The sequence below is a fragment of the Lepidochelys kempii genome, chromosome 14, assembly GCF_965140265.1.
Source record: "Lepidochelys kempii isolate rLepKem1 chromosome 14, rLepKem1.hap2, whole genome shotgun sequence".
In the NCBI taxonomy this organism is placed as follows: Eukaryota; Metazoa; Chordata; order Testudines; family Cheloniidae; genus Lepidochelys; species Lepidochelys kempii.
Genome location: NC_133269.1, coordinates 42,455,714 through 42,478,793, shown reverse-complemented (window position 1 = coordinate 42,478,793; position 23,080 = coordinate 42,455,714). Strand labels below are relative to the sequence as shown.

The 23,080-nt window shown below is 46.1% G+C and overlaps 1 protein-coding gene across 6 annotated transcripts in view; it reads right to left on the bottom strand.

Moving 5' to 3' along the window:
- Positions 1 to 1,679: 1,679 nt before the first annotated feature.
- Positions 1,680 to 23,080, bottom strand: part of LOC140898357 (C-type lectin domain family 2 member B-like) — a 23,494-nt gene continuing 2,093 nt past the window's right edge. Inside the window, exons 2-8 of one of the 6 annotated variants that reach the window (XM_073312069.1) lie at positions 15,273 to 21,400; positions 12,812 to 12,914; positions 10,597 to 10,798; positions 7,779 to 7,871; positions 6,619 to 6,830; positions 4,232 to 4,335; positions 1,680 to 3,627 (exon numbers count right to left, since the gene is read on the bottom strand). In XM_073312069.1, coding sequence (XP_073168170.1) covers positions 3,519 to 3,627; positions 4,232 to 4,335; positions 6,619 to 6,830; positions 7,779 to 7,871; positions 10,597 to 10,654 — 576 coding nt within the window. In that variant the 5' untranslated portion in view covers positions 10,655 to 10,798; positions 12,812 to 12,914; positions 15,273 to 21,400 and the 3' untranslated portion in view covers positions 1,680 to 3,518. Of the gene's footprint in view, positions 3,628 to 4,231; positions 4,336 to 6,618; positions 6,831 to 7,778; positions 7,872 to 10,596; positions 10,799 to 12,811; positions 12,915 to 14,035; positions 14,544 to 15,272; positions 21,401 to 23,080 lie in introns of those variants that run through there. The other 5 variants (XM_073312070.1, XM_073312068.1, XM_073312071.1 and 2 more) reach the window with 5 other exon arrangements.

Here is a 23,080-nt window from a genome sequence, read left to right as displayed (position 1 = left end):
TCACATGTGGCCTGCGGGCTGCAGGTTGCTCACCACTACTCTAGCCCCTGTGATTGTGACATAACACTTGAAAACAGGGGCCCCTGTAAGCTCAAAAACCAGAAGTCAAATAAAAAGAATTTTTTTTTTTTTTTAAGTCTCATGGTTTTAAAATCACACACGTGATTTTCAGGACTGTTCTGACTCCTGATTTGTGAACACTTGGGATTGGCGATAGTGGCTAACAGACTCTTGTGAATGCAATCCTGCTTTGTTCTTGATTATTGTATTGATCTAAAGGTCCATATGATCACTCTTTTTCAGTACTAGTAGTACTGTAGTAATGCCTCGGTCATGGACTAGGACCCCACTGTGCTAGGGGCTGTACAAACACAGCACACAAAGATGGTCCATACCCCAAAGAGTATATAAACAGAAGGTGAAATTCTGGCCCCCTTGACATTAACAGCGAAAGTCCCATTGAGCTCAGTGGGACTAGGATTTCACTCTGAACCCTACATTGATGACAACACTTCTGCTCACACTTTTGATTCAATTTTTTTTATGAGCTCATAGCCTGGAATTGCTGGGGCTTAGAGATCACAGAAAGGAGCAAGGTGTAATACTTAGGGCAGTGGGGTAATATGCTTCTGCTCAGCCATTACTGCCTTAATGAATAACCAAGATAAAAAACATTTCACGGAGCATATATAGGTGCGCACACACCCCCTTCCCACCCACCACCACCCCCCAAGTAAAACCATCCCAGTTCCCCCATTATAGGAAAACATATTTCACTGAAAATATCAAAATGCTTCATTTCAAAAATGTTGAAACGAAACATTTATCACAGAATCACAGAACTGGAAGGGACCTTGAGAGGTCATCAAGTCCAGTCCCCTGCACTCAGGGCAGAACCAAGCACCATCTAGACTATCCCTGACAGGCGTTTGTCTAACCTGCCCTTAAAGATATCCAATGATGGAGATTCCACAACCTCCCTAGGCAATTTATTCCAGTGCCTAACCACCCTGACAGCTAGGAAGTTTTTCCTGATCACCAACCTAAACCACCCTTGCTGCAATTTAAGCCCATTGCTTCTTGTCCTATCCACAGAGGTTAAGGAGAACAATTGTTTTCCCTCCTCCTTGTAACAACCTTTTAGGTATTTGAAAACTGTTATCATGTCCCCTCTCAGTCTTCTCTTCTCCCGACTAAACAAAGCCAATTTTTTTCATCTTCCCTCATAGGTCATGTTTTCCAGATCCCTAATCATCCTTGTTGCTCTTCGCTGGACTCTCTCCAATTTGTCCATATCTTTCCTGAAATTTAGATTTGTTTTGTTTAGAGTTTTTTTCTGCCCAAAACAATTAAGTGAAACCAGCCTGAATGCGGGACATGTTTCACCATCAGCGAATCTGCATTTGTTTGCTGAAAAAAAAATTAATATAAAAAATTTCACCTAGCTCTAGTCAGGAGTTTGACTATGATGTGGGGCAGTGGAAAGCTGGTTTTGTGTATTTGCTAGTGCAAGGACAATTGCTTACTGGCTGTCCTTCAGTAGAGTTCTGTGTGGATACACATTTCTATCCGCAGATAGAAATTTGTATCCGTGCAGGGCTCTATCCATCAGTCTACAATAGCCATGAAACTATCATCCCTTGACAATACACATCTCCTATGCATAATGTACACAGATAAAATACTCAAATGTATTACATTTTATTAAACAGTAGAAAAACCCCAAACCTTGCAAACCATACAGCTGAAATCCAGGCCTATAAAAATTCCTTAAAATGCGGATAAAAGTTCAGAAGGAAGCGAAATGGTTGTTTGTGGTTTAGTCCAAGATCCTGTGAACTGGGAAACTGGACTGTAAGTGTGAGCTGACATGGAATGAAGCAACAGAGACCGCACTGGGCCCTACATCCAATAAAGTATTTAAAAAAATGCATCAGTAATGTCATAATCACCCTCTGCTTCTCATCAGTATAGCTCACAGCACTTTACAAAGGAGGTCAGCATCGCTATCCTTATTTTACAGATGGGGAAACTGAGGCAGAGGGCAGCAAAATTACTTGCTCAAGTTTGCTCTTTAAGGGGCTTCCTTGCAGTGTCTAGTTCTTAAATTCACAAACTCCTATGGAAGTGCTCTTCAGTGTTTTTGAAGTAGGGGCCACTTTGGCAAAACACCTTCAAATGTGAGAGCCAATGTGTAGGATTCAGTGGTGAGAGCTGCAGGGCGGGGCTGGGATTAGGGATTCAGGGTGCAGTAGGGGGGTCAGGGCTGGGGCAGAGCATTGGGATGCAGGGGGGGTGAGGGCCCTGGCGGGGGGTGGGTGCAGGCTCTGAGGTGGGGCCGGGAATGAGGAGTTTGGGGCGCAGGCAGGCTGCCCAGGGGATGGGGCCAGAGGACTTCCCCCAGCCCTCTCCCTGCGGGCAGCAGCTAGCTCCGGGGAAGGGGCCTCTTTGTCCCCCTGCTGGCAGGCAGCACGAAGCTCCATGGGACAGGGCCCTCGCTCTTAGAGGGAACTTAGGGAGCCGCACTTTAGGGTCAATGGGAGCAGCCACTGGCTCCCGGGCCTTGCAATGAAGACAACTGTTCTATGGGGATTTGGCTATGAACGGCTGGAGCTTCGTGCCGACTCAATATTCCACGGAGCAAAAGAGTCTGTGACCTCCAGCACTCTGGGAAATTGCTCTATGGATGGCTGAAGCTTCGCTGAAAATAGAACAAACTTGTATCTAGGATTTACCTTCCTCCAAGCCCATATCAACAGTGACAATATGCTGGAAGGAGAATATAAAGAAGAAACAAAAGCCACGTGACCTAGAAGCAGCCCAGGGCTAAGAGGCACCACACGCCTCAGTCTGATAGCACCAAGGTGCTTGAATCAGCAGGCAGCATTCTCCGACTGAGGGAAACTGAGGCATGGCGAGGGTAAAGCCAAAGTCTTGGAACGTAGGTGCCTAAACTTAGGACAATTCTTTAGGTGTCCAGTTTCCAGAAGTGCCAAACAACTGTAGCTCCCATGGAAGTAAAGGGTCAGTAAAGGGCTGGATAAGGTGAGGGAGGGATGGTGCGAGAGTCATCGAGGGCAGGATAGGGAGGGGACGGGGGCTGGGTGGGTCAGAGGGGCAGCACGGGAAGGGGACAGGGGGCCACATGGCGGTCACGGAGGGCAGGATGGGAAAGGGACAAAGGAACAACATGGGCGTCCACAAAGGGCAGCAGCTGTGCCCCGCAGAACTTTTATCCCTGGAACTGCTGTATGAAATTGAGACCCCAGCTTGACTCTCAGATCCCAGAGGCAAGCTTGCGATGCTGGCTGCTAACGAGGGGGTGGGGGTGGGGAGGAACCCCAGCAGCATCTGTTTACTTGTAAAATGAACCCATCTGATCTGGAGACACCAAAAGATAATAAATCAGTACTCCTAAGGTGAAGTTTTTTGCTCTCAGTTTTCAGAGTCTAACTGTGATTTAAGTCCTTCATTTCTGGCAGCCCCACTGTATGTCCGTGTTACTTTCCCTTCATCTATTATGCATACGGTTTGTTGCAGATCCAGCTTCTCATGGTGTAACACCTTGAAGAGCTGACAGCAGTCTCCATCAGAAATGCGCAGTTTGCATCTCCTCTGACTTCAAACCTGGAAAGAACAGCAAGATGTGGCTTGTACACACCCCTCATGACCCTGACTCAGTTTCCCTCCGAGGTTCCTAGAAATCAGCCGCTCAGCACAAAAGTCTTTAAACCATATCGCCGTCTTCTTGTGGTCTAATGTATTGAACATAGTCTGGCTCCCAAAGTCAGCCTCCTTTCACCCACCACTCTAGGTTCAGGGTTTCCACAGCCCTGCTTCCTGGGACTGGGTGGTTCAAGTCGGCCTCTCCAGCCTGCAAACGTACTTCCCTTTAGACCAGGGTTTCACTGCCCTCTTTCCAGGGACCAGATGCTGGTGGAGTGCTTTTTTTCCAGCAGCTCAGCCTCTGATTCACCCAAAGCCTCACCCTTATCACCTGATTGGGTCACTTGACCTCCATTTTCCCCCACCCAGGAGAGTTGGCTGCATCACTGGCGGGGTTGAGACACCCAGCCACCCAGCAATTTGGCCAAAGCATTATTGTACCATGCAGGCCCCGACCACACACACAGCCCATGGCAAAGCCAGACATGGAAACCAGACCTCCTGAGTTCCAGCTTTAAACACAGCACAGCCTGACACAACGTTCCAGCTGAGCAAAGAAACTCACAGGTTGTTGAATTTGGTGCCGTTTTCCCATTTCCAGTGATGATCGGAGCCCCTCTGGAGACCAATCCACGGATCTGTGGTGCCTTTATATCGCAGCACGAAATCCTTAGGGCGATAAAGAAGCAAAGAGGAAGCTCGTTATGTACAACGGCCTTCAGTGACTGCACACAGCATCATTCCACCCCATTCTTGTCGAAGAAGACTATCGTTCCATCACTCTATACAGCCCCGTTCCAGAGCATAAAGTGGTTTGGTTTTGGGGGAAATGTCACAACGTCGCAAAGATCCGGCCTTCCTTCAGTCGCTCATTTTATTCCAAGTAGCGTTGCAGGCTCTTCAGCCATGTCACCAGGATGGACAAAAGTAACCCAGCGCATCATGCTCTCAAACTCTCCAGCAACGTGCAAAGGGGACTGTTTCCTGACCCTTGCTGGCACCACATCCAGGGCCACCCCAGAGCGCTGTGGGATCGCGGGACTGAACAAGAGCTGGGAACTTCATCACACAACACCTGGTGCAACGCCAGCTGCCACGGGCACTCAGACTGGCGCAACGGTCCTTAGTGGACTATGCGTGTTTGACGACGACGGTATGTATATATTTTAGAGCAGGGGAAAATGGAATTGCCATCCCGCGGGAAACTCTGAATTTTAGTTTTGTCCCGAGTCAGGACAAAAGGTTGAAAGTTCGAAATTCTTCATGGAATGAAATATTTCATTTTGGGAAAATAGGACTGTTTCATGTCAGCCTTATCAAACTGATTCATTCTGATAATTTTCCATCAAAAACTGTTTAAATTGACAAATTCTAGCAAAACATTTCCCGACTGTTCTGTTTGACAATTTTTGACCTGCTCTAGTATATGTGCTTTGCAAAATCAATTAGTCATGAGCGTTCATCCCAAGGAGGTATTTGGATTATAAGATCTTTGCAGCAGAGATTGTCTCTCGCTGTATGTCTGTGCAGCGCCCGGCACAATGGGGGCCTGATCTCAGCTGGGGCAGGGACTGTCTCTCGCTGTGTGTCTGGGCAGCACCCGGCACAATGGGGGCCTGAACTCAGCTGGGGCAGGGACTGTCTCTCGCTGTGTGTCTGGGCAGCGCCCGGCACAACGGGGCCCTGATCTCTGTGGGGGACCTCTAGACACTAATAAATAATAACAGAGTTTTTCAGACAAAATAGACCACTTTGGATCAACTTGCGACAGGAAGCCAAAATGCTTTTTGTAGGGAATAAGTGGCAATGACTACCATGCAGGATCCAATAACATGCATAGATGGAGTTCCTCTTAAAAACTCTTTGTGGCAGCCACCACTTTTCTGCCCAGCAGCAGTCCTTGCTCAGTTTAGCTACTGCCCACCAAGGGAACGAGTGGCTGTGTAGATTATTATGTACATGCACATGGGAGAGGAAACTGGAACAACCTGGCTTGTTTAGCAGGCCTGAGAGTGGATCTGATTGCTCCCTATAAATACATCACAGGATAAAACACCCGGGAAGGAGAAAAAGCCACTGAAGCTCAAAGCAAATGTTGGCACAAGAACAAATGGGGACAAACTGGCCATGAATAAATTCAGGCTGGAAATTGGAAGTTGCTACCCATCAAGGGAGGGAGGCTCTGGAACAGCTGACCAATAGGAGCAGGCAAGGGCAAACACCTAACAAACTTGAAGATGGAGCTTGATAAGTTTATTAACAAACTGGGTTGCCTGTGATAGCAGGTCCCGGACTCAATAACCCTTTCTGTTTTATGTCCTTATCCTGAGAGACAGCGGCCACCCCAAGAGCTCACAGACAAGACAGACAATGGTGAGGATTATCAGCCCCATTTTACAGAGTGGGAACTGAGACCCCAGAGAGATCAAGATTTTCAAATGTACCTAGTGATTTTTGGGTGCCCATCGTGAGAAGCCTTAAAGGGCTCTGATTTTTAGAGGGCAGGAGTTTAGCAATTTCTCCAAATCAGGCCCTCTGAAGCCACCTGATATTGGGCAACCAAAAATTAGTCGTCACTTTGGAAAATCTTGGCAATAGGCTTATAATGAGAACTGCCTTTCAACTTACACTTTGAGATCTCAGCCATGACGACACAGATGCCAGTTGTGAGTTGAGCTGCTGAAACATCCATGCTATTTAGCATCTTTACCATTACAGGGACCAGAGGCTGCTATGAGCTTCACGGCTGGAACCCTGGAATGTGTCCGTCACGAGCATTCCAAACCCAGAACCCCGGAATGAGTCCGTCACTAGCATTCCAATTCTGGAACCCCAGAATTAATCAGTCACTAGCATTCCAAACCTAGAACCCTGGAATGAGTCAGTCACTATCACTGCAATCCCAGTCTATTGAGATTGCCATGCAGAACAAGAAATCAGTTTCTTCCTTACCAGGTCCTGCCGGGTGTCAATCACAGCCAGGGAGGCACCAAGTGAAGAGCAGTTATTCTTGCTGTAGGTCCAGTTCCCTTCGGCCTCTGAGAAATAGTAGCATTTCCCTTGGTATCCGACCCAGCCGTCCTCACACGAGGGGATGGAACGGCAGATTGAACACGAGGCAACGATGGGGAGTGGACATGACCGCTGGGTTTTAAATGCCATCACTGGAAAAGACAAAGAAAGAAACTGATTCTCTCCTGCCCCACTTCTCTGTTCACAGAGTCACGAATCAAAATAAGTCGCCCCAGATTTAGGCTTCAAAGACTCTTCAGCGTCTGGCTGCTGGCTGGAGGGTATGTGATAGGAAAGATCAGAAGTTAAGTCGTCCCTGTGCTCGGTTTCTGGGAGATAACTGGAGCCGGTTGGGAATTATTTGACAAAACGCTTCTTCAATTGGAAAATATCAATTTGTAAAAACTGAAACTTTTCACTGAAGCCGGTCGGTTTTGTTGGAAAGGTTTCTCGGGTCCAGGGGGGGAATTTCTGATTAAAACAAGAGACAGAGACACCCCAGAGTAGCCAATTGGTTAGGGCACTTTCAAGTGGTTGCTGGCCCCTTTTAAAGGGAGTCTGGGCCCAGGCTACAGGTGAGCTAAATTAAAGGGAATGAGCCTATCTAGGCAGTTAATGGACTAACAAGCACCTAGGCCTGATAAAAAGCCATCGAGGGCTCTGATGCAGGGAAGTGCTCATAGAAAGAGATACTCTCTTAAAGAATCCAGCCCAGGATGGGAAACAAACCCCAAGAATGAGGGCTGTACAATCCCCTGAACCCAAGGGGAGAGACTTTATTTCAAGTTTCTTTGGATGTAATAAAGTAGAACAGCAGCAGGGAAATTTTGCCTCATCCTCTTTTGGACTGTGCGTGGAGTTCTCAAGGGGTCCTGAGAGACGAGAAACCGAGACAAGATGACTGTAAGGCCATGCCTTGCTTCTACAGGCACTGATCTGGGAGGTGGGAAACCCGGGTTCAAGTCTTTGCTCAGAATCAGGCAGAGCTAGAAGTTAAGCCTGGCACTCTACCCACCAGGCTATTGCACCAGTCTGAGTGGAGAGAAGAAAAATTCTAAACACTCAACATTTCTCATGGAAATTCAATTTTGTTTACTCACCTACCAAAGAAATGAGAAATACAGCTATGACGAGAACTTCAACTACAACTCTAATCCTCCATCTAAAAAATCTGATACGTGCAGATTTATCCTCTGAAAGAGAAAAAGCCATTAGTATCCAAGTATTCAAAGGAGCTAGCCATGCATCAGACTTGCCCAAAACAAGCTGCTTTAATTTTCAGTTAAAGTTACCATACAACATCCCCCACCTGTTTTTAAAAGGGGAATGAGAAGTTAAAGATCTAGACAGGCTTCCACTTGACAATATTTATTTTTGATCTAATCTTGATAGCTGCCAACCTCTTGCCATCTCCACTGGCTAAAGCAGGGTCTGGTTGATTTCAGACATCTTTCAGGATCCCTTAGTCAAGTGGTTGTCCAACTTTGTTCTGACAGCCCTTGCTGGTTGTCTGCAGAGAGCTGCTTGGTCACATAGCACTGGCTCCTCTTCCTTGTTTCCAGCTACTAAATTACATGTGGTTAAGGCACAAGAATGGGACTCGGGACACTGGACACAATTTCCAGGTTTACTACTGAGTCCCTGTGTGTCCTTGGATAAGTCACTTACTCTTTGAGATTTCGCTCCCCATCTGTAAAATAGGGATTATAATCCTCTTTCTTCTACCCTCGTCTGTTCAGACTGTGAGTTCTTTGGGGCAGGGACGGCGTGTCTGTGCAGAAGCTGGTGCAATAGGGCCCTGATTTCACTTGGGTCAGGGACTATCTCTTACTGGGTGTCTGGGCGGCGCCCGGCACAACGGGGCCCTGAACTCAGCTGGGGCAGGGACGGTCTCTCGCTGTGGGTCTCTGCGGCGCCCGGCACAACGGGGTTCTGATCATGACTGGGGGCTGAGTCTAGGCCCTATAATACATACTTACATTTTTATTATTATAGGCAGCTAGAAGTACAAACCAGGGATCTATGTTCAAAGCAGTGGGCACAAATAGCTGATACTGAAGCCTACGTCACTACTAATCTGCTGAAAATTAAGCATTAAAGTGTTAGCAGGATTGGGGCCTTCAGACCAAAAACGAAAGGCATGATAAGGTTTCCTTCAACCTGGACCATATACTCTATTCTCTACCAGATTTACTGGGTTAAAATAAGGCTGCAGAATTGCGCCAATTTCACTCAGCTGTGTGGTTTTGAACCAGTACAGCAAAACTAACACAAAAGGTGGTGTGACTGCTTTTATTTCAGTTTCAGAGTATCTCAGTTCTTAGAATCATAGAAATGTTTGGCTGGAAGGAATCTCAAGAAGTCATCAAGTCCAGCCCCCTGCGCTGAGGCAGGACCAAGTAAACCTAGACCATCCCTGATAGGCGTTTGTCCGATCTGTTCTTAAAAACCTCCAACAATAGGGATTCCCTTGGAAGTCTATTCCAGAACATAAGAATGGCCACACTGGGTCAGACCAAAGGTCCATCTAGCCCAGTAGCCTGTCTTCCCACAGTGGCCAGTGCCAGGTGCCCCAGAGGGAATGAACAGAACAGGGAATCATCAAGTGATCCATCCCCTGTCGCCCATTCCCAGCTTCTGGCAAACAGTGGCTAGGGACACCATCCCTGCCCATCCTGGCTAATAGCCATTGATGGACCTAGCCTCCATAAACATAACTACCCTAGAGTTGGAAAGTTTTTCCTCACATCGAACCTAAATCTTCCTTGCTGCAGATTAGGCCCATTACTTCTTGTCCTGCCTTCGGTGGCCATGGAGGACAATTTATCACAGTCTTCTTTAGAACATATCTGAAGACTGTTATCAGGTCCCCTCTCAGTCTTCTTTTACAGGTCTGTTACAGGCGCTAGTTCTAGAAGTTTAGCACAAGCATAGCCATTTGTGCTTTCAGCTCTGCAGATCCTTGGTTCAAACCCCGGAGTGTTGGCCAAGATAGCAGCCACCAAATGTAGACAAGGCCTCAGGCTTATAAATGGGCTATAACCTTAAGCTTTGGAATTGCCTATCAAATGCCTCCATAATATCAGCAGTTGAGCTGTCCTGGATCAAGAGATGTTTCGCTATATGGGTCATATTATCAGAACAGGGGTCGGCAGCCTTCGACAAGCAGCCCATCAGGGTAATCCTGCACCGCTTCCCGCAGCTCCCATTGGCCAGGAATGGCGAACCGCAGCCATTGGGAGCTGTAGGGAGCCATGCCTGCGGATGGTCAACGTAAACAAAATGTCTCATGGCCCGCCAGCGGATTACCCTGATGGGCCACGTGCCGAAGATTGCCAACCCCTGCATTAGAAGATAAGTCTGGCTATTCAGGTGTTCCTGGTGTTTCTGCCTAGGTTAAGTTTCAAGGGCTGTTGTTTGGAGTATCTTGGCAACAACTGGCTTTTGTTTAATAAGAGAAGAAAATATGGCCCAGCCCCACAAAATCGGTGTAGCTCTATACCTTCAATGCAGCTATGCTAATTTACACCATCTATGGATCTGACCCAAAATAGCAGACCCCTCCTAACTCCGTAGCCCTGTCTAGATTAGGATTTCGAGGTGTGACGTCAGGCCATGCCAATTAGACTGAGCTAGCTAACCATCTCCTAAAGTTCTAATCAAGGAAAGACAACAATTTGCACTTTGACACATGCTAAGATGATGGAGCTGAAGCCTACAGGGAAGTTTAGGCTTTGACTCAACTAGCTTAGCATGTGTTAAAAATACGTATGTTCTATGCCACCTCTGGCTGGCTCCTGCTTCCTCTGAAAAATCGGCTGTTCAAACCTTCCCAGATGCTCAGGGTCTAATCCTTTACAACACGCTTTACTCCCCATGTCCCCAGAAAGAAAGAGGAAGGAATGCCCATCCCATTACCCTTTTCAAACGAGTTGCAACGTTGCACCTTTACAGAATGAGAATTCGTTTTCTCCATCTTTCCTCTCCGTCTGGGAAGCGAGCTATCCGTGTGTCCCAACCAACTCTTTCACTGATATAGAATTACTCCCGATCAGCTGTGACAGTTCTGGCTTCAGGGTCTTTTCTTCCTAAGGTTTCTCCACTTGAGTCATAGTCTGCTCTGTTTTTATACCAGACGATAAAAGAAAACAGACAAGAGTTCACTGGATGCAATTAATTTAAACTTTCAAGACAAATAAATTGAAATATTTTCGGCAGCATAGAATCATAAGGAGCTGGAAGGAACCTGAAGAGGTCATCTAGTCTAGTCCATCCCTGCATGCTGAGGCAGGAATAAGTAAACCTAGACCATCCCGATAGGTGTTTGTCTAACCTATTCTTAAAAACCTGGGGATTCCACAACCTCCATTGGTAACCTATTTCAGCGCTTAACTATCATTAGAATTAGAAAGTTTATCCTAATAGACAACCGAACTCTCCCTTGCTGCAGACTGTGCCTATTATTTCTTGTCCTACCTCTGGAAGGCTTGGAGACCAATTGATCACCATCCTCCTTCTAATAATCTTTTACGTATTTGAAGACTCTTAGCAAGTCCCCCCTCAGCCATCTCTTCTCTAGACTAAACATGCCCAATTCTTTCAACATTTCCTCATGCGTCATGTTTTCTAAACCTCTGATCTTTTTTGTTGCTCTCCTCTGGATTCTCTCCAATCTTTCTGAAAGTGCAGTGCACCAGACTGGACATAATACTCCAGCTGAGGCCCCACAAGTGCTGAGTAGAGCGGAACAATTACCTCCCATGTCTTACGTACAACCCTCCTGTTAATACACCCCAGAACTGCACGTTGTTAATACAGCCCAGCATGAGTCAATCTGTTGGCCGCACTGCCACAATTAGCCAAAGGAGAATTCGGGGGCTGAGTTTAAAGAAAAATGGATTTGTTCTACCAGCAACAATATTTTGTCTTCGTGAGCATTTACTAGTGCTGTTGTAATTGAGGTCGCAAACCTGTTTCCATTCTAATCACCTTTCCCTACCAATTTTCAGTCACTCGTAACTTCTGAGATATTCATCACAGGTGCTAAAATTTTCCTTTACCAAAAATCTGTATTTGGGAAGAAAAAGTGTGTTTTGGGCAGTGAGAGGACAGACATCTGGGTTGTTCTTTGAGGTCCAGATCTTCAAAGGTATTTAGGTGCTTAACTCATATTGATTTCAGTGGGAGTTAGTAAGAGGTTGGAAAATGGAAGCCCAAGTTAAACGAAAGTTAGGGGCCTAACCCGCTTTTGAAAATACCACTAGGCACCTATCTGCATTTGTAGGTGTCTAAATACTTTTCAAAATCTCTTGCTCCTGGTGCCGGTGTCATTTTTGAAAATTTTGCTCTACCTGATTGGTCCAACGGCACACCTGGAGTTTATGGCAGAGTCAAGAATTGAACCCCAGGTCTTTTGAGTCCCAGTCTTAGCCACAAGACTAGTCTTCATCTTGTAATACCTGGCTCTTACCTTAAGAAGATCTCCAAGCACTTTGGTTTCACTACTGCCATTGTACAGAGGGGGGAACACTAAGGCACTGAGAGAAGTGACTGACCTGTGGTCACGCAGCAGAGCCCGGAATAGAACCCAGGTCTTGCAAATTCCAGTCTAGTTCACTGCTCGCTAGGCCACAGTGCACCGTCCCTCTCAGGCTGAACTCTTTCTTCCCAACCCAGTGTTTTCTCCTCGGGTGCTCGTTAGTACTAAGCTTACCAATTTACCAACATTTTCCCTATCACCGGGTTGCAATGCTGGAAATCTCCACTGCGTGTCAGCGTTACACGCAGCTATGTCTCCCTTGCCAAGCAAGAACGCACCAGAATGTTCTGGATCGTTACATGAAATTGATAAGGCCAGTCGAATATTTTCCATCATAACTTTTTCCCCCATAGAAACTGGATTTTTGACTATACAAAATTACCCCCAAAATCTACAGCTGTCTAACTGTCCCCCACCCAAAACTTCCTTTCACCCAGCTCTTCTTTGGATGCTACACCAACTTTCCCACCTCATCACCCTCCCACCCCTGCATTTCCCTCTCAGAACTCTTCTTTTCACCCCTCTGCACTCCATTCCCTGCCTTCCCCTCAGACCCCCTCCCACTAGTCTCCTAATATACGAATCATAACTCACCCTGTTTCCTGCAGCATCAACTCTGAATCTAGAAGAACTGCTCCACTGGGAGAGAATTGTGCAAGTGATGTTCAGTCTCACGCTGGTAACTGGGCAAAACACCCTAATTGGGGGAGGAGTTGACACGCATGTAAACCAGCGAGAAAGCCGTGAGAGAGCATTCAACAACACAGCAACCTGCCACCAATCAGGAGTCTACTGTAGTGGTAAATGTACCCCCTTGCCCTTTTGGGAGCACAAGAGAAGGGGAACTGCCAGCCACAGAGGCTGAAACTGAAAAAGACTTTCTGAGCTTGAACGACAGTGGACTAGAAACGCTGACTGAAAACCACAGGAACCAACTACAGCTAGAGCTCGGCAAATAACAGATTTTTTTGATTTGCTGGCAATTCTTAAAAAAATCGGGGTGGGGGGAATTACAGAAGGGACCAATGTGATTATCTATTCTGACCTCCTGCATAACACAGGCTAGAGACCCTCCACAAAGTAATTCCTTTTGTTTCAGCTCAGCTTGTTTCAACGTTGAACTTTTTTTAAACATTTGATTGACGTTCTTAAAAAAAAAGGGGGGGGGGATTTTGAACCCAAAACAAACAAGTTTCAAACTAAGCAAAGTGTGTCCTTTTGAAAAACTGTCAAAATGAAACTTCTGATTTGTTTTGGAATTTTTGTTCCCCACCCACCCAATTAAAACAATTCAGTGAAATCAACACAAATTCACAAAATGTTTCAGGGGCACCAAATCAGATTTGGGAATCCAGTTTGGGAATATTTTAATGAAGTCCCTCTACCTGTGGGTAAGACAGGCATTATATTTCATTTAACTATTTTAGTTAAAAACAATTTTAACAAAAACAAACCTGATTTTAAAAACCTTGAATGTTTAACTAAATTCAAAAATTCATATGCTTGTTGTGTTAAAATATTATGTTTGCTGTTGAAGAAAAAAATCCAGAATACATAACGTGGTTGTTTTAGTTAAATAAAACAATTGAAATGTCTGTCTGGTGATGTTCTCCTCCTAATACAGTCTGGCAAGAAAATCCTCCAAATAATTAATGATTAACCTGTTGAATTGGAGATAGTTCACCTCCCAATGACTTCATAAATATCTGCTTCAATTACCTTTGGTAAATGAAATAACCAAACAATCATTCCTTTTCTGAGATAGCTGTAAAACTCTTATTCAGAATAAATCACGGTTTAAAAATGGATCATGTGTACCTTCTAAAAATGAAACCGACATCTACCTCTGAGTTGTGAAGAATATGTATTAAGGTTATAACCACCAACAAGAATGCACTTTTATGTAGAAAACCATGATTCAATCGAGTCTTCCTGACTCATGATTTAAATCAAATCCACCCCGGTATTTTCCAATGAAAAAAGCTGACCCTTAAAAGCACAGCTTTGTAGTTATTAGCTTATTCCACCCCGCATGAGCAAAACAAGCTGCACCAGTAAAAGCATCGTTTGGCTCATATAACTGCATCTATGCACCCCAAACCGACAGCTATGCCGGCAAAGGTCTGTACTGTAAACATGACTCTTGTCTACACAGAAAATTTTTCCCAGTTATATAAGTAGAGTGAAACTGATACAGATATAATTTCTGTTGCGGATACTCTTATTCCAGAATAAGGCCTGGTGTAGTCTTCACAGGCGCCGACTTTCTTCTTTTCCGGTGGGTGCCCCAAGGCCCTGCGCCCACTCCACCCCTTCCCCCAAAGCCCCACCATCGCTCTGCCTCTGCCCCTCCCCTTAGGCCCCACTGTGCCCTCTCCCCAAGTGTGCCCTGCCTAGGGATGTAACTAGTGTTTTAAAAAAGTAAATGTCTAAACTAGTAAAACTGTCCCAGTTAAACGTTTAACCACTAGGCTCCACTGCCGCCCTGCGTGCCCAGGATCCCGGCTGGCTCTGCTGCTGCCCTCCGCACAGGGTCCCAGCTGCCGACCCCGCGCCCGAGGTCCCGGCTGCCGACCCCACGCCCAGGGCTCTTCTGCCGCCCCGTCCCCGAGTATTCCGCTCGCTGCTGGCCCCGTGCTGGGGACTCCATCGCTGGCCCTGCACGTAGGGTACCGGCTGCCACCTTGTGCAGAGCCCTGGGGGCAGGACTGGCATCTGGAACCCCGGGGGCAGGGCTGGCAACTGGGATCCTGGTGTGGGCGGGGAGCAGAAGCCTGGATCCATGGCGTGGGGCTGGCAGTGGAATCCCGCCGTGGAGTTTAAATGTTAACCAGAATACCTTACCGATAAGACTGATGCTTACCGGTTAACTGGCTGACTTTTATATCCCTAACCCCACCCTCGCTTCCCACCTCCCTCCAGCGACTCCCAGCTCCCATCCACCTCCAAACAGCTGATCGGTGGGTGGCTGTTGAGCACCCACTTTTTTTTTCCGGGGGTGCTCCAGCCCGGGAGCCCCCCCAGAGTCAGTGCCTATGGTACCCTTAAAACTTACTGTACGTCTACACTGCAGCGGCTACGGGAGTGCAGCTGTCACTGCAGCTGTACCTTGGTACTGCAGACGTTTCCTACAACGACACAAGGGGTTTTTCCATCAATGTAGGTAGCCCTCGCCTCCGAGAAGGAGCAGCTAGAGGGAGAAGAGAACTCTTCCTCGCCGCGTCCATAGTGGCGTCCATATGGCGTCCATAATAGCGTCCATATGGACCTCGCCGCGTTCATAGTGACCTAACCACGCCACAACAGGGTGTGAAATTTTATACATACAAGCAACGTAACTAGGTCAACCTAATTTTTATGCGTAGAGCAGGGCCAGGGCACCTTTATACCTTGCGCTGCTTGTGACGCTGTAGAAAAGAAACACGCTTCCTGTTTACAAAAATGTAACGTGTCACCACTGTTGCACAACTCGTGATAAACCTTATGCAAAGTACGCCACGTAAGGTATACATCCAGGCTAGGGTCCCCCACCATCACTGAAGAATGCAAGCGCGAAACTACAGTCTAAAATAGCTTTTCTATTTATCCGTTTGGCGCCAGATGTCGCGAGTCACATATCACTTCTGGAAGGCTCTGCAAGATCAGTGATCCCAAGGGATAAAAACCTGGATAGAATGTTGTAACAAAAGCCTATGTCCTAAAATGTCACCTACCTGTCTGCTATGTAAATCCAACAGTTTTAGAGGCCGCTTTGTTTGTTTAGATAAATTCCAAGAGAGATTTGTTGGCCGCGCCCTCACAGACACACAAGTCCGGGAGCGGAAGAGCCAGTTGAATCCTACAGTACAGCTGAGTGAATGGATTTATTTTTTGTTGTTGTTTTGTTTTTGTTTAGGGATTGCCCCCTCTGATGTCCCTTCATGTCATGTTCCAGCAGGATGGCTGCCTTCTCGTTCACTGTGTTCTCTCTCATCTATTCCTGTCTCCTTCTTTTTGTCACAGCCCATGGCATTGTCACGTCATGCCTAGTGGTCGGAGCTGGAGTCAGCGCCAAGGGTCAGAGCTAGGTTCAGGAACCAAGCAGGGGAGCAGGGCTGAAGTGTACCGGAGCAGGACTGCAACAAAGCAGGAGCAGGGCTGGGAACGATGCAGACACAAGAGGGATCACAGGTACAGGCTTAAACATTGAGCAAGTTCTGGCCTGGGGCTGCAACTGGGTTTGTCTCTGTTCAGTCCTCCAGTGTAAACAAGGGCTTAAAGCAGGGGTTCTCCCAAGAAATGTTTTTGTGGCCTCGGAGTGTGGCCACTAACTCTTGCTGGTGGCTGCTCTGACAATTTTTCCTAAAATACTTACTTAACTTTAAGAAAAACAAATAAATATCCACATATACATGTCCAAATCATTGTAATTTATTTATGTAGGGTTTTTTTTGCAGACTCAGTAATAAAAAACGTACAGTTGTCTCTACTCTTTGCTGGACCTAAACAAAATAGAAACACGAGGAGCTTTGTACGGTCTTGTCTTTTTTCTTGTTGTTTCTTTTGCTTTTTTTGGGTTGCTTTTTTAAAAGACTTGCTAGCTAGTAAGTCTGTTGTGAAAAGTGATATTAACAAACATACAAATATCACTTTTCACAGCAAGTGAATATCAAATATCACTTTTCATACAAATATCACTTTTCAGTCCCGGCAAGCCCAGAGACAAATTAAGACCTGGATGGGGAAGTAGTTATGGAGGCAGTGGGGCGATGGGGCCCTGGGGGAGGCAGCAGGATCCAGGGGTGATTGGGGAGGGTGAGCTCGGGGCCAGAGCCAGTCACCTCACAGCCAGGGAATGGAGCCCAAAGCCCCATGGGTGGAGCCTGTCAACCACCACCCCACGGCTGAAGCCCAACCCCACCACCCCGTGGAAGATGGAGAATTCACACCGACTGTCTGCTCCTCTAGCTTTCCTGACTCCAGAGGTGGCAAGGGCCCAACCACTGCTGGAGAGGGGCTGCTGCTTTACTCTCCCCTCAGGAGGCTGTGGCCGCAAGAAAAGCCCCTGGTGGCCGCATGCGGCCATAGTGGCCGCATTTGGGAAATGCTGGCTTAGAGAAATAATTTATCTTCCTCAACATAATTTTCTTCTCTCCACACTGGAAAGAAAAAACAGCATGTTACACTACACTTGGGCCACAACCACGTTTAAAAGTGATTTTTGCAGATGTGTGGAGGAAGGCTATCATGTTGACTTTATACTCTTCGCAATCTTGCATTGAAACAACATTTGCATGTGGTTTGTGGTTTCAGAGTAGCCTGGATGACTCATTCTTTATCACCCTTACAAGGAGCACAGTAAAAAAAAAAGGGGGGGGGGAATCGAGAGAACAGTCCCCTGTTCTAAAATTTTTCTCAATCAAAAAAACTTGTTTGGTTTGTCATCTGAACACAAGATCAGCCTTTAAACACCTGCCACTCCAATCCTGCAATGAGTTCTTTGTAGGCACACAGAAGTTTGCTGATTTCAGTGAGCGCACAGTAGCTTGCTGATTTCAGGCACGAGGGTTCGCTGAAGCACTGCAGGGTCGGAACTTAAGCAGTAAAAACAAAACGCCCACATAAGCTTCAAGAAGGCAAATGACCTTGGAGGATAAATGTCGTAATCATACAAGATTTTAGAAAGCAACCAAATCCAAACTCTACACAAATCCTTTTGCAAGACATAATACATTCCCCTTTCCATTTGGCACAAGGGGCCTGGAGGTCTCAGTTGTATTTCAAGCCATTTATCGAACCAAAAAAGGATCCCACCCACCTTCCTTTTTCCCTTCAGTTTGTTGATTTGAGAGAGTTTGTGTGTGTGTGTGAGAGAGAGAGAGAGCGCAACAGCGAGATTTTGTTTGAATGAACCCACACCTAGTGGTTTTACTAACACCAAGTGTTTAAATGAATCCACACTTCGCGGTTTTACTAACACCACGTGTTTAAAAAACATGAAAACAAACATTTGTCCTTCAGTTCATTTGGAACCACAAACTTCTCCTTCTCCCCCCGCTTCTCATTCCTCTTTCTGGGGTTTCCTTTCCCCCCAGCACAGAGCGCTGCTCACGTCTGGATTCCCTCTCTGTCCCAGCTGACGATGGGGAGGTGGCTGGGGGTTGGGAAGAGAGTCCTTTGTTGGAGGGTCCTGAGCAAGTAGAACCTGACTGTTGAGGAAAGGTTAAGAAAACTAGGCACGTGTAGTCTTGAGAAAAGAAGAAGTTTGCAAATATGTTAAGGGTTGTTATAAAGAGGACGGTGATCAACTGCTCTCCATGTCCAGTGAAGGTAGGACAAGAAGGAATCGGCTTACTCGGCAGCAAGGGAGATTTAGATTGGATATTAAAAGCAATTTTCTAATTCTAAGGGTAGTTAAGCTCTGGAACAGGTTACCAAAGGAGGTTGTGGAATCCCCCTCATTGGAGGTTTTTAAGACCAGGCTGGACAAACACCTGTCAGGGATGGTCTAGGTTTACCTGGTCCTGCCTCAGGCTGGGGGAATGGACTAGGTGACGTCTCAAGGTCACTTTCAGCCCTACATTTCTAAGTCACACCATGGCCTTGGCTTCACCAGGAAAAAAGGGTTTACCACCTTGTTGGCTAACGTTTGGTAAAATGCGAGTGTGGACAAGACAGTTGTTGTCACGCATTAACTGGTCACACATTTCCCCCAGGGCTGTTAATGTGTGTGAAAACCACAAACTGCCCACATAGGATTTTACCATGTTAGCTAACACAATTTAAAAAAAACATGCTGTTCCATGCTCTTTACAAACTAGAGGCTGGTTATGAAATGAGTCCCTTTGACTTCCTACATGTTAGTGATTTGTGAATCGGCTGACTGGAAGTGATTCATCTTTTTTAGTGGTGCTTTTTTGGTGTAAACCAAGATTGAAATGATTGTGCTGTCTTCTAAGTGAGAAATGTTGATCATTTACAACATAGGCGCCCACTTCCCCTCTAGCCAGGGGGTGCTCGACCCTCCGCCTCAGGCTCTGCTCCCACTCCACCCCTTCTACCAAGCCCCTGTCCCCGCTCTGCCTCTTCCCGCCTCTCCCTCCCTCCCGGAGCCTCCTGAATGCTGCAAAACAGCTGTTTGCGGTGGGCGGGAGGGGGAGGAGGTGATCAGCAGGGGCCGTGGTTGGGCAAAAGGCGCTGGGAGGAGGAGCTTGACTGTCGGTGGATGCTGAGCACCTGCTAATTTTTCTCCACGGGTGCTCCAGGACTGGAGCACCCACAGAGTGGGCGCATATGGTTTACAACAAAGGGCATGTCACAAGCGCCCGTGGACTCAAACATGTATCTTAATGCTGCCTTTCTTGGTTTTCACAAGTCGGAGTTCTGCAGAACTTGATGTTCTGGGAAGGCAGCCGATAGCTTCAGCTCTGCACTAACTAAATTGTTTTTGAACTTTAATAGCCACTAGGTATTTGTAAATTGCACAGCACAAGGGAGACCCCGAGCTCAGTTGGGGTATCTGAGGTAGGACCCTCAGCAGATCAGAAGTGACAACAGGGCTCTGGGAATAAGGATGAGCGAGTTGGGAGCGCAGGTGGTGCTCTCTTCAGTCCTTCCAGCAAGGGTAGGGGCCTTGGCAGAGACAGATGCATCCTGGAGGTGAATATCTGGCTGTGAGGATGGTGTTGACAGGAGGACTTTGGCTTCCTTGACCATGGGATGCTGTTCCAGGAAGAAGGATTGCTAAGCAGAGATGGGGTCCACCTATCGAGGAAGGGGAAGAGCATATTTGGATACAGACTGGCTTACCTAGTGAGGAGGGCTTTAAAGGGGGCGGGTGACCAAAGCCCACAGGTAAGTAAAAAACATGGAGACCTGGGAGAAGGGTCAGAATTTGGGGGGAGCATGGGCTGTTTTAGCAGGGATAAAGGGGGGGGAATCAAATCAGTATCTTAGATGTCTGTATACTAATGCGAGAAGTATGGGGAATAAGCAGGAAGAACTCAAAATGCTAGTAAATAAACACAACTATGTCATAGTTGGCATCACGGAGACCTGGTGGGATAATATGCATGACTAGAATATTGGTATAAAAGGGTACAGCTTGCTCAGGAAGGACAGGCAGGGGGAAAGGTGTTGCCTTATGTATTAAAAATGTATACACTCGGACGGAGCTTGAGATGGAAATAAGACACAGGCTTGTTGAAAGTCTCTGGGTAAGGATAAAAGGAGTAAAAACCAAGGGTGATGTCATGGTAGGGGGTCTACTGCAGACCACCTAACCAGGAAGAAGAGATGGGTGAGGCTTTTTTTAAACAACTAACAAAATCATCCAAAGCCCAGGACTTGGTGGTGATGGGGGACTTCAACTCCCCAGACATCTGTGGGGAAAACAACACAGCAGAGCACAGATTATCCAACAAGTCCTTGGAATGTATTGGAGACAATTTTTTATTTCAGAAGGAGGAGAAAGCTACTAAGGGGGAGCTGTTCTAGATTTGATTTTGACAAATAGGGCGGAACTGGCTGAGAATTTGACAGTGGAAGGCAACTTGGGTGAAAGTGATCATGAAATGGTTGAGTTCCTGATTCTAAGGAATGGTAGGAGGGAGAATAGCACAATAAAGACAATGGATTTCAAGAAGGCAGACTTTAGCAAACTCAGGGAGTTGTTAGGTGAAATCCCATAGGAAGCAAGTCTAAGGGGAAAAACAATTGAAGACAGTTAGCAATTTTTCAAAGAGACATTATTAAGGACACAAGAGCAAACTATCCCACTGCGTAGGAAAGAGAGGAAGTCTGGCAAGAGACCACCCTGGCTTAACCAGGAGATCTTCAATGATCTAAAACTCAAAAAAAGAGTCCTACAAAAAGTGGAATCTTGGTCAAATTACAAAGGATTAATATAAACAAATAACACAAGTATGTAGGGGCAAAATTAGAAAACCCAAGGCACAAAACAGATCAAACTAGCTAGAAACATAAAGGGTAACAAGAAAACATTCTACAAATACGTTAGAAGCAAGAGGAAGACCAAGGACAGAGTAGGCCCGTTACTCAATGAGGGAGGCAAGACAATAACATAAAATGTGGAAATGGCAGAGGTGCTTAATTACTTCCCTGTTTCAGTTTTCACCAAGAAGGTTGGTGGCGACTGGACATCTAACGTAGTAAATGCCAGTGAAAATGAGGTAGGATCGGAGTCTAAAATAGGAAAAGAACAAGTCAAAAATTACTTAGGTTAGCAAAAAGAAAAGGAGTACTTGTGGCACCTTAGAGACTAACCAATTTATTTGAGCATAAGCTTTCGTGAGCTACAGCTCACTTCATCGGCTGCATACTGTGGAAAGTGTAGAAGATCTTTTATACACACAAAGCATGAAAAAATACCTCCCCCACCCCACTCTCCTGCTGGCAATAGCTTATCTAAAGTGATCACTCTCCTTACAATGCGTATGATAATCAAGTTGGGCCATTTCCAGCGGATTATCATACACATTGTAAGGAGAGTGATCACTTTAGATAAGCTATTGCCAGCAGGAGAGTGGGGTGGGGGGAGGTATTTTTTCATGCTTTGTGTGTATAAAAGATCTTCTACACTTTCCACAGTATGCAGCCGATGAAGTGAGCTGTAGCTCACGAAAGCTTATGCTCAAATAAATTGGTTAGTCTCTAAGGTGCCACAAGTCCTCCTTTTCTTTTTGCGAATACAGACTAACATGGCTGTTACTCTTAGACAGGTTAGGTGTCTTCAAATCACCAGGGCCTTATAAAATACATCCTAGAATACTCCAGGTGGTGACTGAGGAGATATCTGAGCCATTAGCAATTATCTTTGAAAAGTCATGGAAGACGGGAGACATTCCAGAAGACTGGGAAAGGGCAAATATAATGCCCACCTATAAAAATGGAAATAATGACAACCCGGGGAATTACATACCAGTCAGCTTAACTTCTGTACCCAGAAAGATAATGGAGCAAATAATTAAGCAATTAATTTGCAAACATCTAGGAAGATAATAAGGTGATAAATAACAGTCAGCTTGGATTTGTCAAGAACAAATCGTGTCAAACAACCCGATAGCTTTCTTTGACAGGGTAACAAGCCTTGTGGATGGGGGAAGCAGTAGATGTGGTATATCTTGACTTTAGTAAGGCTTTTGATACTGTCTCGCATGACCTTCTCATTAACAAACTAGGGAAATACAACCTAGCTGGAGCTACTATAAGGTGGGTGCGTAACTGGTCGGAAAACCGTTCCCAGAGAGCAATTATTAGTGGTTCACAGTCATGCTGGAAGGGCATAATGAGCGGGGTCCCGCAGGGATCGGTTCTGTTCAATATCTTCATCAATGATTTAGATAATGGCATAGAGAGTACACTTATAAAGTTTGTGGATGCTACCACGCTGGGAGGGGCTGTAAGTGCTTTGGAGGATAGGATTAAAATTCAAAATGACCTGGACAAACTGGAGAAACGGTCTGAAGTAAATGGGATGAAATTCAAGAAGGACAAATGCAAAGTACTCCACTTAGGAAGGAACAATCAGTTGCACACATACAAAATGGGAAATGACTGCCTAGGAAGGAGTACTGCGTAAAGGGATCTGGGGGTCATGGGGACCACAAACTAAATAGGAGTCAACAGTGTAACACTGTTGCAAAAAAAGCAAACATAATTCTGTGATGTATTAGCAGGATTGTTGTAAGCAAGACACAAGAAGTAATTCTTCCACTCTACTCTGTGCTGATTAGGCCTCAACTGGAGTATTGTGTCCAGTTCTGGGCACCACATTTCAGGAAAGATGTGGACAAATTGGAGAAAGTCCAGAGAAAAGCAACAAAAATTATTAAAGGTCCAGAAAACGACTCTGAGATAGCGCGT